Genomic DNA, 18,185 nt, shown 5'->3' on the forward strand with positions numbered 1-18,185 from the left:
GGTGGAAGACAGTGAGTGATACTGATAATCCTGACTCTGTGTATGCCTAGTTTAATGTGTGCGTTTGTGTCTTATTTGTTATTATTATTTTTTAGAGATGAGTCTCTGTCACCCAGGCTGGAGTACAGTGGCACGATCATAGCTCACATAACAGTTTCAAGCCATTGCAAAAAAGTGAGTAAGAAATGTCTCAACTCATTCTATGAGGCTGGCATTACCCTGAGTGCAAAACCAAAGATATCATAAGGAAAGAAAATACGGATGCAAAAATACTTAACAAAATATCGGCAAATCAAACCAACAATATGTTATTTTTATTTATTATTTTTTTTAGAGATAGGGTCTTGCTCTGTTGCTCAGGTTGGTATGCAACGGTGCACTCACAGCTCACCACAGCCTTGAACTCCTGAGCTCAAGTGATTCTCCTGCCTCAGCCTCCCAAAGCGTTGGGATTACTGGCATGAGCCACAGAGCCTGGCCCAAATTAGCAATATATTAAAAGAATAAGATATCAAGACAAGTATAGTTTAGTATTCCAGGAACGTAGGTTGATTCAACATTTGAAAAAAAAAAATCAATGAAATTCACCATATCAAGAGATTGAAAAACCATAATATCATCTCAAAAGAGGCAGAAAAAGCACTTCACAAGATTCATCATTCATTTATAGAATGAATAGAATGGAAGAAAAGTGCCTCAACCTGATAAAGGGTATTACAAAAAACCTAAACCTAACATGATACTTAGTAGTAAAAGATTGACTGCTTTCCCCCAAGACAAGAACAAAGTAAGAATGAACACTCTTACCACTTTTATTCGACATTGTACTCAACATTCTAGCCACTGTAATAGGGCAAGAAAAAGAAAGGCACATGAATTGGGTAAGTCTACAGAATACGTGCAAGATTTGCACAATGAGAAAAACTAAATACATTATATACACACATGCACGCCAGAGAAAGGCCCCTGACGCTCTCCAGTGGAGGAAGACTGAGTTGCGTTCACAGGAATCCTGTAGTTGCGTTACGAGATCCCCGGGAATAGTAACTCTCAACTACCGCCATGTTCTGTCCTGACGCTATGGCCTCCAAGCTCATTTGTTATTTGTTCCAATCAATCTGGAAGTAATGACTCAAATTCTAACAAAGAATGTTGAAATTCTAACAGAAAAAAATGTTTCACTACTTTCTCTCAACAACCACAAGTAAGAAATATACTAAATATTTTGGGGCCACCGTCAAGATATCTCACAATATCACCATGTTTTTTCATTCTTCCAAACTTTACTCTCATAGGCCTGATATTTATAGCATTAATATCTGGTATTGTTTTCTTGTCTGCTGATTATGTATTCTTAAATGGGTAGAAGCAGCAAAGAAATTGTCTAAACAGCAAACTGCACAGAAGCAGACCCCTACTTACTTCTGTTCACTCAGTATCTACGTTTGAAGTGGCTGGCAATGTACACTCCCGGGAGGAGCAGGCTCAATCCCAGGGAGACCCCCCCTTCTCTTGGGCTGCCTTAACAGCCTTCTGAAGACACAATGCAAAGTGATCTCTTGGTCAGAGAACATCTGGGCTAGAGGAGACACCCAATGCACAGTGTGTACTTCCATCGTTAAAATGATCACAAATGCGACCCGGTTTTGTGAGCTTCACAAACTGTGAGCATGATGGGAGGAACTGTGGCTGTCCTGTTCACGGGTGGGTTCCTGGCAGGCAGCACAGTCTCCAAACAGCCAGCACTCTCTTACCACTTGCTAAATGAAGGTATATACTGCATATATTTTCACTGTAAAGAGCAAAGGTTAAGTTTATTTAATTTATATTTCATGCCTCTGACGCATGCAATTTCACACTAAGGTATCGACAAAGTTATGTTTCTTAATATAAAACATACTGAAATTTAAGTATTTATGAAATGAACCCTATTTAATTTACTGATGGTCATTATTGCTCCTGTAAAGAGATATCTAACTAGGTTAAATAATTAATAAGGTTATTTATCTGGAGGAGAAGCAAAGAATGCCTAAATCAAGGGAGGGAAAAACCCACAGAGTCATTCATATTACAGCTACTCTTCTTTTTTGTTTTTTTAAAAAAAAAAAAAAAAAAGGCAATACACCTGGCTATACTTTAGGAGTACAAATAGAAGGAAACAGTTGTTTCAACCATCACCTTGTAATCAGGAAAATTCTGATTTAAAATGATTGTGATTCTTTTAAGATACATAATGATTCTTCCAAAGTCCTTGAACACCGTGCCATTAGTGAGAGTCTCTAGAAAAAATGTCTGCCCGTGCCGCATAGCCATGACGTGCCACTGAGACACACAGCCTGGCACACGGCAATACTGCCAGAATTGCATGTAAGGAGCCACTGTTATTTAGTCAAGCTGTCTGAACGAAAAGGTCACAAAACAATTGGAACAGAGCTTTGGTGAGTTTGGGAGCTGAAAATTCAAAGGTACATTACCTAAGAAGAGGCTTAATTTCTGAGAATTCCATTAGTAAGAAAACCTTTAAATGGACACAATATAAGGATAGTATTCAGCAAAATACTGACACAAAGACACAGAGGAAAAGTCGCTATGCAATTATTATAATTTTTTTTTTTTAAAGACACAGGGTCTTGCTCTGTCACCCAGGCTGGAATGCAGTGGCCTCATCATAGCTCACTGCTCACTACAGCCTACAACTCCTGGGCTCAAGCGATCCTCCTGCCTCAGCCTCCCAGGTAGCTGGGAGTACAGGTGTGCACCACCATGCCTGGCTAATTTTTACATTTTTTGTAGAGATGAGATCTCGCTATGTGTTGTTGCCCAGGCTGATCTTGAACTCCTGGGCTCAAGGGATCCTCCCGCATAGGCTTCCCAAAGTGCTGGGATTATAGGCGTGAGGCACTGCGCCCAGCCCACTATGCCAATTTTGGTGTTTGGAAATTTATTAGAATACAAGTCTCCCATCAGTAGATCTTGCAACTGAAATTACCCCAGCAGGGCATTATGTATATAATCTCAGAAGCTGCTTAAGCCACAGGACTTTGCATAAAAAAGATCATGTTAAACAAAGTGATCTATGTCAATTAAAAATAACTACCATGGCTCCATATGAGACATGTTCAAAATTGTCCATGAGACGTACTCTTTAATCCTATGATTTGCCTAATGCTTTAAAATTGTTTTTAAATCATTAAATCATTTATTACTCTGAATAAATTAAGATGCAGAAAACAGCAAAAGAAGTAAATTACACAAGTTTTCATATCCAATTGCTTTTTGCTGCTGTACATGTAGTGAAGAATATATTATAGAAAGACTCCAACCTGAGCCCAGCTTCCCTCCTCATCTTCCTGACGTTACGTGTTAGGAATGCAAAAGAACATAACCATTAGTATTGGTCAGCTTAGTAACGCAAGCAAATTCACTGCAGGGAAAGTGTAGTTTAAGTGAGTGAAAAGTTCAAAGTATCAAAGCATCATGCAAAACTCATGCAAAACGAAAAATTTTTCTCATGCAAGGAGCAGACTCTTCCCATGCCAAAAACATCCATAGAAGTAGAAAGTTAGAGTCAGACAATCACAACAGGGGAATAAAAACTGAGGTCTTTCCAAAAGGAGAGATGAATTAAATCTATTCTAAAAGTCTACCAACTTTAAATTCCTTAAAAAAAATCTAAAATAAGATATAATACAAATTCTATTTACATATTCAACCAATAACTAAAGGAAATACTTATCTGGAACAACTGAATGGAAAATAACATTTTTGTTTTCAACAAAAAGGCAAAGAACCCAGGCCGTCTTAAATGGAAAATGCACCGTGAGGAGAGTAGCCTGCGGCGCGTGACTAACCGTTTGCGGCGTGGCTGCGAGCGTTTCCATCTCTTCGTGTGTTAACCAGACATTTCCTGTGGTCTAAGGTGTGACCCCAGTGCACCAACCACATCCAGGTCAAGGGAAGCAGTGACAAAGAGGAGAGGGGCACACACATGAGCCACAAGCACAGAGAAGGAGCCATGGAGACAAAAGTTGCTCTTCTCACTTTTTCAATGCAGATGCCCGTACAGAAAATGACAGACAAGAACACGAGCGCATTCCCTTTGAAAGAATAAATGCGCCCTGTTATCACCGCGTCATCAATAACCAAGGAGAATGGCCCACAATTTCCAGAGACTTAGATGCCATGCTTACCCCTAGGGGTACATGAAATATAAAGAGAAGAAAACACATTTCATTCTTCTGGAAATTTTGAATAATTCTCAAGTAACTACTGATTCAATATATTTAAAACAGCCTTACCCAAACAAAAATTAACAAAGAACACAGCATGAAACTCTCCCTTTGGTTCTTTTAAGACTACCTGCAGCAGGAGCTCTACAGTGACGGGGTCCCTCTGCCCGGAAAGCCGAAGCCAGGGAAACTGGGGAGGTAGGAGCAGGGCAGGGTGAGTCGCAAGAGTGCCACATGCCAAACAAAAAGGCCCACGAACCATCTGAACCACACATGAGACAGAGGGCCACCCCACTTGTCTGCTATAAGCTCCTTGAGGGAGCAGATTTAATCCTTGCGCCCGACATAGTGCAGAGAGTGAGGCCCATTCTTCGTCACTACTGAAGAAGACAGTTCATAAAAACACTGGAAAAACCACACAGCCCCTTCGTTTCTAGAAAGGCCATTCTAACGTGAAACAACAGGGGAAGAGAGCAGATACTGTTACAAAGCATTCCTGGGGAAAAGAGCTCTCTGAGCAATAGGTAAGAACAAAGGCTTATTGTTCATTACCTAATTTTTTTCACTAAGAAAAAAATAAAACAAACAAACCTCAAAACTTTTTGTGTAAAGTAACTGTAAGCCCTGAATCCAGCCCTGCTCTGCTCCTTGGAGAAATATGTCTCCAAGGTTCTTAATCTCTTAACAAGAACTGGTTTTCTCTCCACAGTAGACTACAGAGACTGGGAATCCAGCCAATGTAAAAAGCCTGAATTTCAGAAAATTAGGAGTTGGCCTGCCCTCAACTCCCAATAACCACTAATGTTTTACTAGAATAGTTTTGAACTTTTTCAACCAGGAGAACCCTTTTCAAGGACTTCCCATGGCGTAGAAAAATTACACTAGTACAGATAATGCTTGCTGAACATTTGTAGATTTGTTAACTGCTTAAAATCCTGAGCTCCCAGGCTCTACAGCTCCCAAAACGGAAAGCCCCTACAGGTCAAACAAGTCAAATACAGTAAAACGCTGGTTACAATGCAACACCAGTGGGCTAATTTTTTCCCCTTTTAGTTTTTGAAAAAAAAAAAATTGCCCACAAACTGGAATTATGGAGAAGGGAGAATTGTTTAGGGACTAGTTTTGATGGCTGGATAACAACCATCTCTTACTAGTATGTTAGCTAGTAACCACCACCTCTTACTAGTATGTTAGCTAGCATGTCAGGCATCTCTTACTAGTATGTCACCACGTAGCAGTGTGTTTAAATGAATGCTACTAAGGTACCTGGAAGAGCCAGTACTCTGCAACAGACAAAAACATTTTACTTCTTAAGATCCTACTTACACATGAAATGATATTCATGAATTTACAAATATGACAACAAGTAAAATAAGCTGGACGCAAATGAGTAAATACGCAACTTCAATTATACACGTCAAGTACAAAACGGACCAGTCCGTGGCGTCAGGAGTCGCACATCGCACCCCAGGGAAGGGAGCAGTGACTCAGAAGGAGGGGGAGGGGCCTCGAGGGCCCCAGGTAATCCCATTTTACAGCGTGAGTGCTGACTACACAGGGTGCACGGATTTTACAAATTCCCTGGAAGTGTTATACTGATATGTGCATTTTTCTACATATATATTTCCATAAAATTTAAAAATGTTCAAACTATCATTTGCTCAGCACATATCTTCACGTACAGTGCAAATGCTAGTCACTGATTCAGCTTGAATCACAAAACAGGAAATGAAATTCAAAAAGTTTAAGCATAAATTATGTACTTAACTGCTAACTTTTTCCTTCCTCAAGATGCCCTTAGACTGATTCAATTCTGATAAATTCCTACCTAAAGTTGATAATTACTTTTTTACCTTTAAAAAAAACCTTGTGTTTTTATCTTATGATGGATCCTGACCAATCTTTTACAAAAGTATTTGATAAAGTTTCTTTTGAATATCCACTTCCCACAGATTAAAAGTTCTAACGTGAACCCTAACCTTTGAACGAGAACTACACTAGGTGTGTCCATAAAGAACTGGAGAAGCAACATAAACGGGAAGGCCACCTTCCCAGAGGCGCTCCCGCTTCCCAAAGAGCGAAGGGACTGCCCTGGCCTTACCGTTCTGGACGTGGGTGGGGCAGACGGGCTGGTGAGCGACATGATCTCCTGGATGGCCAGCCGCAGCTTCAGCCTGTGCAGGGGGTTGCTGATGCCGATCTCCCGCTGGATCTCCGTGTCGGACAGGGCCGACATGATGGCTCCGCTCTTCACGTTCGCTCGGCAGGCGGCCACGTACCAGGCCGGCATCCCCACCCAGAGCTGGGGACAGGAATGGCAAGGCCAGAGGTTGGGTTTGGTCTATGAGACGGATCGATAAATTCACATAAAGTAACACACTCGACTGAGTATTAAAAGAAGGAGATGTACCTCCAGCCAAACGACAACAGTTGGCCCATCCCACTGGGCAAAAGGTAAACCTTGTCTCCGGGCTTCCTCGAGCAATTCATGCCTACGAATAAGAAGATATTCAAAATTAAAGAATCATTATGACACGCATATATAAAAAAGTTAACGGAAGTATTCTCTTTGAGCACTTCCAAAAGTCTAACACTGTAGTCTGCTCTCCCTCTCTATGGTTCTGCAACCACACATTCAACCAGCTGAGCATCAAAAACACTAGGGGAAAAAAAACAATAAAAACCAATACAGCATAACAACTATCTACACAGCGTTTACATTGTATTAGGTATTGTAAGCCAGCTAGAGATGATTCAAGTGTACACGAGGATGTGTACAAGTTACATGTAAACACTACGCCATGTTATGCAGAGCACTTGGGAGGCCTCAGATGTTGGTATCCTCGAGTGGTCCTGAAACCCGTCCCCTACAGATACTGAGGGATGACTGTACGTTCCCAACGTTTTCCTTTAATCATCGTCCATTTTAATATTATCAACATCATCTATTTCATACTAGCTTTGTACATACTACAAAGCACGCCTGAGTGAGGAAATGCTGCCTGAGCCCCTCTGACTCTACATGATCACCAACTCCTTACAGAATCAAAGAATTATTACCAATGCAAAAAATACCAGCAGAGTCTTCATCTTCATATCCAAGGTAACAGAACATTAAAAGGAAAACATAATCACTATTCCGTTCTTAAACAATGAAGAAAAATATCTAGGAAGAGGAAACGACACCTAGGTCTGAACAAAGGAGCTAATCTCTAGGAGAGTCTTTAAAAATGTTAACATTTAACTAAAAAAACTCAAACAAACAAACAAAAAACCCCCAAACGGTGCACACTGCAGATTTTTTCCTTTATTTTTAAAAAAAGGGGTCTTGCTACATTGCCCAGGCTGGCCTTGAACTCCTGGTCTCAAGCAATTCTCCCCACCTCGGGCTCCCAAGTAGCTGGGATTAATAGGCGTGCACCACCGTGCCTGGCTTAGTGCAGATTTTAAACATTAAAAATGTTATAATCTAATAAAGCAAGCAAGTAACGATGGCTGTTTCTATTCTACACTCCTATTTAGCTATTATTTGCTAAATTAAGTCACTGCGTCATCCTGTGGTTTAAGCCACAGGCTTCCTACCCAGAAGACTTGAAATCCTAACAGCTCTCTCCATGCACAGAGCAGATCCTGAGCACAAGAACTAACATGATGCCAGCCACCACAGGGAAGCAACCAGGGGTAACTCCTGACCATGCATTTATTTGTGATCAGAAATATTCTAAATGCCTTATTTTTAAATACCCAAGTCATGATTTTACCACATTAACATCTTTGAAAACGATTTTGTCTAACATAGCTATTTGAAAGATAACACTATAAACCTGGTGAATCTCACCTTATTTCTCAAGTGTTTACCTACAAGGCTTTCAAAAAGAAACCACTTTAAAAAATGAAAAATCAGGAGAGAAGATGGCATTAGGGCAGAGAGGACAGGTACATTTAGTTTGCATGCATGGATGTCCCTGAGTCATTTTTAAATTCCTAGGTTGCTTTTAGACATTTTTCCATAATAATTTCTGTAGGTCATACCATAGAATCTTTTACTTCTAAAGATTAAATATTAGAGCTTCAATAAATTTCAATAGTAGTAGACTTTTCTTAAGACTGCGAAGTCTATGTACAATTACAGCCCATCTTCCTAAGCAAAATGTTTCACATAAAATTTGAAAAAAGTGGTCCTGTTTCCAGGGGATGATAAATACAGTTATCTAAGAGTAATTATACCAGAGAATGCAACAAATGTTTTAATATCACAAGTAGGACAGGTGCAGTGGCTCACACCTATAGGCTCAGTGCTATAGGAGGCTGAGGCAGGAGGATCACTTGAGGTCAGGAGTTTGAGACCAGCCTGGGCAACCTAGTGAGAGCTACTCCGGAGGCTGAGGCAGAAGGACTGCTTGAGCTCAGGAGTTTGAGGCCATCCTGGGCAATACACTGAGACACCATCTCAAAGGAATAAAAAAGACCAACAACAAAACAACATCAACGAAAAAAGAAAATAAATAATTCTGAGAAATGTATTTGGATTCTTAAATCGATAACGGCAGGAGTGTTAAACTGTATTCGCACAACACTTCTTCCAGATAACTCAAACTTATTTCCAAAAGACAGGGTCTAGGTCTGTCACCCAGGCTAGAGCAGTGGCATAATCATAGCTTACTGTAACACTGAACTTCTAGGCTCAAGTGATTCTCCTACCTCAGCCTCCCAAGTAGCTAGGACTAAATGTGCATGCCACTACGCCTGGCTATTTTTAAATAAAATTTTTGTACAGATGGGTCTCGCTATATTGCCCAGGCTAGTCACAAACTCGTGGCCTCAAGTGATCCTCCTGCCTTGGCCACACAAAGCCTCAAACATTTTTCCACATTTATAAATACAGTATTTTTCCTAAAATCAATTTTATTTCAGGTTAACTGATAGAAATGAAATTAAACACTATACGTTGACAAATAACCTTCGTACTTTGAAATTTCTCTATTAACTTGCTAGTACATTTCAGAACTTATACATGGATCCCATGCGTAACCATAAGGTACAGAGAAAGACCCACTCTTGGACACTTAGTTTCAACTACGACAACAGAGTTAGATGTTCAAAGCCAATGGCATAAATTTGAACATCACAGCGCCACAGAAACTTACCACTAACACACACACACACACACACACACACACACACACACACACACACACAAACTGGCATGAAATTTAATCACATGGTCAGGCAAATAATTCAAAGGCTGTCCTCTTACATCTAAGCGCTCAAACACAGCTCCTGGGAATTACAAAATAAATTTTAAAAACAGAGTGAAAAATTGGGGGCAATTTATACTATTTTTCTCCTACATGAAATACAAACTTCTGGGGCTGGAGGTGGTAGGACCAAGTTGCCCTGCAACATACCTTACTGCTTTTATTATGGTAAGTATGAGGATGTGAAATAAAACACAGCAGCAAAATCTAAGGGACAAAATTTTCCTAGCATGGTTCCAGGAGGCAAAAGGCCTAGTGTTAATACTAAGTTTCACATACCAAATGGCAACCACCCAAGTTATTTTAAAACATTTTTACACAGCTCAAAGACAGCAATGTTCAAATCAGATTTTGCTGTTAAGTGTTTTCTACAAATTTCCATTTACAAGGAAACAAAAAACTGAGTGTTCCTATGGTATTGTTAACATAGGAGCATTTCACCTGAAATATAATCAATAATCAAGATATTTATTATGGCTTCTGGGAAGAGAACTAAAACGAGGTAGATTTCACAACAGAAAAATCAGCTGGCAACTCTGGGGGCTAAAGGCAAACTGGCCCCCAGTGGAGAGGGTCCCCACGGCCCTGGTGCCATCCAGGGGCAGCATCTCCGGGCCCTGAGCTCCAGATCAGCGTGGGCACACCGAGTGGCAGAACAACTTTCCCATCGTCAGGCTCCTCACAGAACCTGTGAGTCTCACCTTGTCTCAAGGCCCTGTGCTCCCATCTCACCATCAGTTTTCCATCTTCCCCACTCTCAAGTTCACCTCCTACCTCTTAGACTACACACACGGCCCATTTTGTTTCAGAAGTGGGTTTAGTTTATTTTTCATTCATCAGTTCACAGGGATATTGTCTCAATCTATCTAGTGTACCTACTTAACTCCGGTTTTGGACAAGGTCAGCCAACACATCGCTCACTCCGCATCAGAGAAGAACCCAGAGACACCCGAGTGTGCACCCGAGTCCCTGCCCTGGGGCATCCCAGTCCTGTGCTCCCGTGCTGAACGCCGTTCCGGATACTGTTACACTTATTTTCAGAATCAAGACTTAGTTTAGAATTAAAATTTAATAAATAGACTATAAAATCTAGAGACTATTTCAGATGAAAGTACAAAATCTACAGGAAGAGGAAAAATGCAACACAGCCAATGTTTCCGGACAGATCACTAGTATGAACAGCAAATGGTTTCTTTTTCTTTTTTTTTTAAATATGGAACACTTCACGCACTGGCGTGTCGTCCTTGCGCAGGGGCCACGCTAATCTTCTCTGCATCATTCAATCTTAGTTTATGTGCTGCTGAGGGGAGCACTGAATACAAAATTCCTTTTTTTTCCCAAATTTTATTTTATTTTACTATTTTTATTTTTTGAGACAAAATTTCACTGTGTTGCCCAGGCTAGAGTGCCGTGGCGTCAGTCTAGCTCACAGCAACCTCAAACCTGGGCTCAAGCAACCCTCCTGCCTCAGCCTCCTGCCTGAGCCACCACACCCGGCCTTGAATAGCGAGTGCTGAAGGCTGGCAGGCAACAATCACTGTAGTGGCCACAGCTACGGCTAGTTTACGACTCATTGGCTCTGTTTAAAACACATTATGTGTATCATCCCATTTAATACTCACCAAGGCCATGCAAGGTACGCACGACTATTACCCTCATTTTGCAGATGAGGAAATTGAAGCACGGGGATGCTGAGTCCCTTTCCCAAAGTCACAACCTAACCTGAGCAGGCACCAGGACTCAGATTCCAGTGCGACCCAGTGCCCCCCTCTTTCTACTTTCCCGAGTGGACTGAGGATCCGTGTGTGATTTCTTTCAGAATGTCACAAATGCTCTGTCTTCTAGCAAGTATGGCTCAATAAAGGCTGGAGGTTAATCTTTCAGAAGATAATGTATATACACAGCTAGATATTACATTTAACAGACATTAGTTAAAAATTAGGCACAAGTGAAAACTGTTCAGTGAGATGAAGAAATAATAGAAAGCTTACTTTTTTTGAAGTTTACGATTTTTTTCAGCCTGTCCTCCCAATTTGCTAAGTCCCAAGGCATCTTGAGATGAGTTCTCTGTCTCTGAAACACCAGCTATGAGGAAGCAGAACAACCCCAAAATAAAATCAACATGGCAAAGTTGTGTCTTTTCATAAATAGGTGGTCGCACATTTGCAGGCTCAGTGTTAATTTCTTGGGCTAAGTTTCCGACTAGGGCACCAATACACAAAAACGCTCTGGACAGTGAACTTGTTATATCTATGAGTGGCCAATGAACTGACTGCGCTCCTCGGTTCACGCCTTCGCAGCTTTTGCTCTCTGGAGAGCCACAGCCTCTACCAGCCCGGGAAGGAGCTGCTGGTCAAGCACATGGCGGGCACACAAATGACAGTCCCTTCCTCTCCGCAATCCTGACCCTTAAGCTGTTTCCAGGAAACCGACCGACCTTGCTCTAACGTGGCTTTGCCAGCTGGTCCAGGTCGGCCCTTTTCTTTCTTGCCAAACAAGCGGCCAATAGAGGACTTGATGCCCTTCTTCTTCGGGGCTTTGTGCAGCGAGTCCTGGCTGCTGTTGCTGCTGCTGGGATTGCTCACGGGGCCGTCCTGAGAGCCTGTGGAGCTTTGAGGAAAGAAAGGGATCCTTACCACGTGGCCTTCCCATGACAGAACATTCCACTCAAGCGCATTATGATTCTTCGCCTTTTTAACGCTCGTTCCTCAGGCTTCCTAACCAACACTCCGTCTCTTCTACACCTGCGTAAAGTGCGCTCTGCCCAGCACAGGCAGTCCCGGGGTGCTGACACAGAGACCTGTTTCTGGGACGCCAAGATTCTCTGAGTGGCGCTCCCCTTCAGAGTGGGGCTGGACTCCAAACCATCAGACTCCGGGGCCCAGTGACCTGAGTCAGGCGCACCTCCCGGCTCACGAGAGCTGTGCTCAGGCCGGCTGCGGGAAGCAGTGGCAGCAAGAGCAGAGTTCTGGGAATCAGAACAGCTGGAGCCCCCACCCCTCTCAGCAGCTCCCACAGCTGCCCTGAGCCTGACTCCTCAGCGGTGAAACCAGGGCCACGTCAGCTGCCTGCAGGGAACCCAGATGCCCTCTATCGTGTACTGCCTGGTCCAGAACAGAAATTCAATAAATGGCAGTTTGGGGATGGGTACAGTCACACCTAATGGGTGCAGTGTGCACCATCAGGGGGTGGACACGCTTGGAGCTCTGACTCGGGTGGGGCAAAGGCAATGTATGTAACCTAAACATTTGCACCCCTGTAATTTGCTGAAATAAAAATAAATAAAATCAAAAAAATAAATGGTAGTTTGAAAAAGGATAGTATATTGGTAATAAAGCAGTTTATTGGTTTCCTGAGAGGAAGCACTTAATCAATGGGTAAGGACAACATGGAGCTCTCAACAGCTCACAAACGGCCCCGAGGGCACCTGAGAGGCACAGATTGCCCACACAGCAGTGCTAAGCAGAAACCTGTCATCTGCCTGGCAAACTCTCTACCAAAAATAGGAAGAAATTTCTCAAAGTAGTCAATTTGTACAATCTGAGGAAACGAAGTTTTCCCAAACTTTGCTGATATTTAACTCCTTTCTTTCCAAACTGACTTTGCCCAATGGACTTCACTCTAGTCCCCAGAGCAGTGGTGGGCATTCCAGGTACAGCACTTAAATGAACTCAACTGACTTTAACTGGTAGTTCATTAAAGTCACTGTTTTGTTTTTTCAAGTAAAGATGAACAGGTTTCTTAAACCTGCAGACAGACAGGCACGTTTCGATGGGGGTTGCTGGCATGGCGCCCGCTCCTTACTTTCTCATGTCCCTGATGTCCTCGTGGCTGACTGTGTGCAGCGCTCCTTTCTGCGGCCTATCTAACCGGAGGGACCCCGGGGAGGCAGGGGGGGAGGTTTCACATTTTATCGTTGTCTTGTCATCTCGTACCTCTTCTCTGGAATATGGCAACTGAGGGGTGAGAGAAGTGCAAAGTTAGTTAATAGGGACCATGAAAAAAAAAATCACAGAGGCCTTAAATTATGGCCACAACCTTATTTGAAAATCTGTCGGCTATGCTTTCTGCCAGTACAAAAGTCTCACTTTAGTCCCATGCCATTTGAAGGACTGCCTCGTTCACGAGAAGCAGGACCATGCGGCACCGTGCGCACGGAGCGGCCAGACTCCTAGCCTGACCGCCACGACCGACAGCGGGGCCCGGGCAGCACACAGGAGCACCCTTCAGCCTCTTCCGCACCAGCTTCTGCCCTCCAGGAGTCCTCGGCACATCCTGAGGACAATCACTGAAGGGGAGCGAAGATCTAAACGACTGCATCATTATAAAGTTTCGACAGCATTAACTCACACTCATACACATTCCACGACAAACCGACAAATATGTTTATCTCCTGGCTCCAATCAAAAGAAACACTAGCGTGGGCAGAAACTTCTTGGGCAAAACTGTCAATATCTTTCTGTTTGGGGAGAGGGAGAATAAATATGGACTAGCCCAGCAGTCCCCAACCTTTCTGGCACCAGGGACTGTTTTCATGGAAGACAATTTTTCCACAGACCAGGGGGGCGGGGTAGGGGGGAGGCAGGCGCGGTAGGGGCAAAGTATGGTTTTGGGATGATTCAAGTGCATGCATTTATTGTGCACTTTATTTCTATTATTATTACATTGTAATACATAATATAATGAAATAATTATACAACTCATCATAGGTTGGGGACCCCTGGAATAGCCCATAACCCCAAGACACATATGTACAGCTTCTATTTATTTCTCAATAATGTTTGGAGTGAATGCTATAAATGGATGCACTTATATGCAGCTCAAAAACCTTTTGTTCAGTATGATTTACATAAAATAATCCTAGGTTTATCATTAAAAGATGATCTCTTTCTGACTCCATGTTTTCTTTTTTTGCACTGGAATGTGAGTACGCCACGTGCTGAGGGATGCAGGATGGTATAATAACAGCAAACAGATCCACCCCTTCAGGGTCTAGACAGGTCATGCTTATGCACTGTGTGTTTTGGTTTTGAGCAGGACTAGCTCTCATGAAACAAAAAGAGCAAGCATCTATATAAACAATAAGACCCGAACAGCGAACTTCCGCTTTTTAATTTTATTTTTTAAAAATCTGTTTTTTAGAGATGAAGTCTCACCGTATTGCCCAGGCTGGAGTACAGTGGCTATTCACAGACACAATCATGGTACACCGCAGCCTCAAACTCCTGGGCTCAAGTGATCCTCCCTCCTCAGCGAGTGCCACTGAGCCTGGCTTGAACTTCTGCTTTTTAAACGGACTGTGTAAAGTACATCAATCTCATGGGAGCCCAATAGTGGCTCAGTGAGAACCAGGTAGACTAGTGCAAAGAGGGGCTGAGGTCATTGAGTGCGTAATTTTAATTAGCAGTTAAGATGCAGATAAATCCTGTATCCTCTCTCAACTTCCAATTACAATCATAAGACAACATAAGGCTATTATGGCTAGATATTGTCAGTATGAAATTTACCAGTTTCAAAATTCAGGTTAAACAATCATTTGTTTATAAAAGCAGAAACAAAGAACAGCATAGGAAGCAATACATGTGATCAAGCTGACAGACAATACGACTCACCGTAAACTACCAGAGATGGATGAGTAAAGCCCAGCGAACCCGGCCAGCAGCTCCCTAAGGAAGTCCTCCCACACTCCCAGCCCTGCCCATGCTCTGCCTTCTGTACTCCAACAGCAAGGGACAGCACTGGGACCCACCAGATTTTTGCCTCTATCACCGCTGAGACGCTACTAGAAAGCAAGGAAGTCATCTTAGTCTACACCAATAATGTTGAGGCCAAGGAGGAAGGAGACAGTCAAATGCGGGCTGTGTCTGGCGCCATGCCTGGCACTCTGCACATACAGCTGGCTTAACCCTCACAACAACCTGAGAACAAGGTTCCTCACCTTGTTCAGCTTCCTCACGCTGAAGCTACCTGTGAACAACACCAGGTTATCAGGCCTGAGTGCAAATCAACACACTGCTTCCGTCATTGAGAAAATCTTGCTGTCAAACAAACAAATCCAAATAAGAGTCAGCAAAACTAAACAACAGCCACAGACCAGCACTGCTCCTAATGCACTGCACGTCCTCCGAGAACAGGAGGCCCAATCTACAGTTATCTCCCAGGAGAAGTGGCCTCGAACCTCCCTCTGTAGGGATGCTGCCAGGGAGACCAGACTATTAAACATCTGGAGAAAAGGCCAGATGGTGACGTGGCCACGGGTCCAGGTTTTGAAATCAGGCAAATCTGAACTCAACTCTGCACTGCAGATTGTGTGAACTCTCTAAACTTCAGGGTCCACATCTGTGAAATGCGGATAACAGTAACCTATGTATCACAGGAAAGTGTGTGAGGATTAAATAAGATACAGGTTGAGCATCTTGAATCCAAAAACCCCAAATTTGAAATGGTCCAAAATCTGAAACTTTCTGAGTGCTGACAGGATGCTCAAAGGAAATGCCCATGGGAGGATCTAGGATTTCCAATTTTGGATGCTCAACCAGTAAGTATAATGCAAATTTCAAAATCCAAAACACTTCTGGTCCCCAGCATTTGGAATACGGGATACTCAAGCTGTAACAGATTGGTAAGGCACTCAGCACAGAGCATGGCATAGATTAAGAGCTTAGTAAATGCTAGCTATTATTGTTATCAAAATTGATTTTCACCTAAACATCTGTACCCCCATAATATGCTGAAATAAAAGAAAAAAAAATTGATTTTCCCCAAATCTAAAATCTATGGCTTTGCTTCAACAATTTATTTAAAAATACCATGTCTATGATAAGTAAGCATGCAATGATTAGAAGACAAAAAAAATGGGAGAATGGCAAACTCTTACATTTGTCCCAGTGTTCTATGAAAACCACTAATAAATAATTTCCAAGAGAAAGATCACATGTAAAGTGCTGGGTGAGTTTAAACACTTTCTTTAAAATTTCAATTATTCGTTATTATATAATTATATAATGTTATATTTATATAAAATGATAGATACTCTTCAATGCGTTATAGACATACAAAGATATGTTAAATTACTAAATAATTTACCTTTCTACGATGTTTCCTTAAATCACTAGGCTGACAGATGCGTGCAAAGAGATGAAGAGAAACCAGATTTACTGCACACTTGAAGTTAAAAATTCAAGGATTAGTACAGCAAATATATCAAAATGGGAATGACAGCATGGATACAAGGGCAACAGGATTTAGAGAAAGTTTAACTGTATATAGAACATCTCTCGCCACAACATTTAAATGTAAGTTATTCAAGATTTACTAGAGAAACACTATAAATTATTATTCAGAGAGAGAAAATTCTATTTCAACACATACAATTTATTGTGGCTTTTTGTATAACAAAAGGCCCTAATAATTGTCTATTCTAAGACAAACCTCTCTATAGCTTAGTTTTCTTTAATAAAAAACATGCTGTAATTCAAAATATTCTAATTGATGATGAAGTTATTACAATACATCTATTATAAAACTGAACAAACCTACTTTTATACCTACTGGACATTAACGCAAAACTCTTACCTAGAATTTGATTTACAACTTCTCAAAAAAAATTTATTGCTTAAAGCAAGGTACCCCGTGAAAATATATAAAATCAAAAGCTAGCATATCAGGTAGAATCTTTATATCCTATGATTTACGTAAGATATTTTAATTAAAAAAGTCAGAGACAGTAGAGTATCTTCAGTAAGTTGATGAGATTTATAGTCTTGAATACAATCATCAAAATCAGAAAGCATATTGTTTGCATAAAGCTTTCATTAATTCTACACTTAGCAGATTATTTGTGTAGGAAATATTTCATTTATGAATTATACAGATCCTACATAAATTGAGGAAAACACTCTTAATCACCTACATTGTGTCTGTATCCACATTTATTATACAATGATACACTAGTTATATTTTATAACTATTGAGAAAAAATACATTTTTTAATGATAACAAACCCAGAGTTCCACTAATAAAGTCATAATCCAGCACAGACTCACACATCATTGGCCACCAAGCTGCCGCCTGGGTACCTGCGTGCTGTGAAGAACCGTTATAGCGTGGGGTGGGCCTGGGGGCGCTGGAGGAACAACTTAAAGGCTGACGGGGACCTGAGGTCTGGATTAGAAATGAATCTGGAGATGGCTCAGATAACAAAACAAACAAAAGGATGATGCAGGAAATCAAAGCCAGCGACTGTCGGTCAGCATATGGAATTATAAAACTAGGGAAAAAATAGAGACAACTGGTTTTACAAATGCTCTGGAAGGAAATAAGCATGAAACCACAAATGAAATGGTCAGAGTTCAAAACATTAGCTAATGATGTAAATTATGAAAAAAGTATGTCAAAATACTTCAAAGTAGACAGTCACCACTTCATAAGCCACTAAAATGATTCATTGTTGAGTTAATCACACTCTGGCTAACAGCACAGCTAAAGATGAAAATGGAAGGTCAAAGAAAAAAATGATAGAAGTGCAGTTAAAAAGCAGAATGTTGTAAGTATGATTTCATGTGAAATATAATTTCCTAAGCAATGCACTCACAAAACCTAGACTAACTACACAAGAAAGTTTTAAACATTCTTCAGATCTGCACACTTTGCCACCAAACACCACAAAGCCATCAAATTTCCAGGTAAAGTGACCCCA

General features: G+C 41.5%; 1 protein-coding gene across 1 annotated transcript in view; it reads right to left on the reverse strand.

Moving 5' to 3' along the window:
- Positions 1 to 18,185, reverse strand: part of PPFIA1 (protein tyrosine phosphatase, receptor type, f polypeptide (PTPRF), interacting protein (liprin), alpha 1) — a 97,417-nt gene that overhangs the window by 12,346 nt on the left and 66,886 nt on the right. The window contains exons 16-20 of the mRNA XM_012664801.1: positions 13,292 to 13,443; positions 11,925 to 12,097; positions 11,479 to 11,572; positions 6,640 to 6,721; positions 6,331 to 6,531 (exon numbers count right to left, since the gene is read on the reverse strand). Coding sequence (XP_012520255.1) covers positions 6,331 to 6,531; positions 6,640 to 6,721; positions 11,479 to 11,572; positions 11,925 to 12,097; positions 13,292 to 13,443 — 702 coding nt within the window. The remainder of the gene's footprint in view (positions 1 to 6,330; positions 6,532 to 6,639; positions 6,722 to 11,478; positions 11,573 to 11,924; positions 12,098 to 13,291; positions 13,444 to 18,185) is intronic.

The sequence above is a fragment of the Propithecus coquereli genome, unplaced genomic scaffold (genome assembly GCF_000956105.1).
Source record: "Propithecus coquereli isolate 6110/MARCELLA unplaced genomic scaffold, Pcoq_1.0 Scaffold120, whole genome shotgun sequence".
Lineage (NCBI taxonomy): Eukaryota > Metazoa > Chordata > Mammalia > Primates > Indriidae > Propithecus > Propithecus coquereli.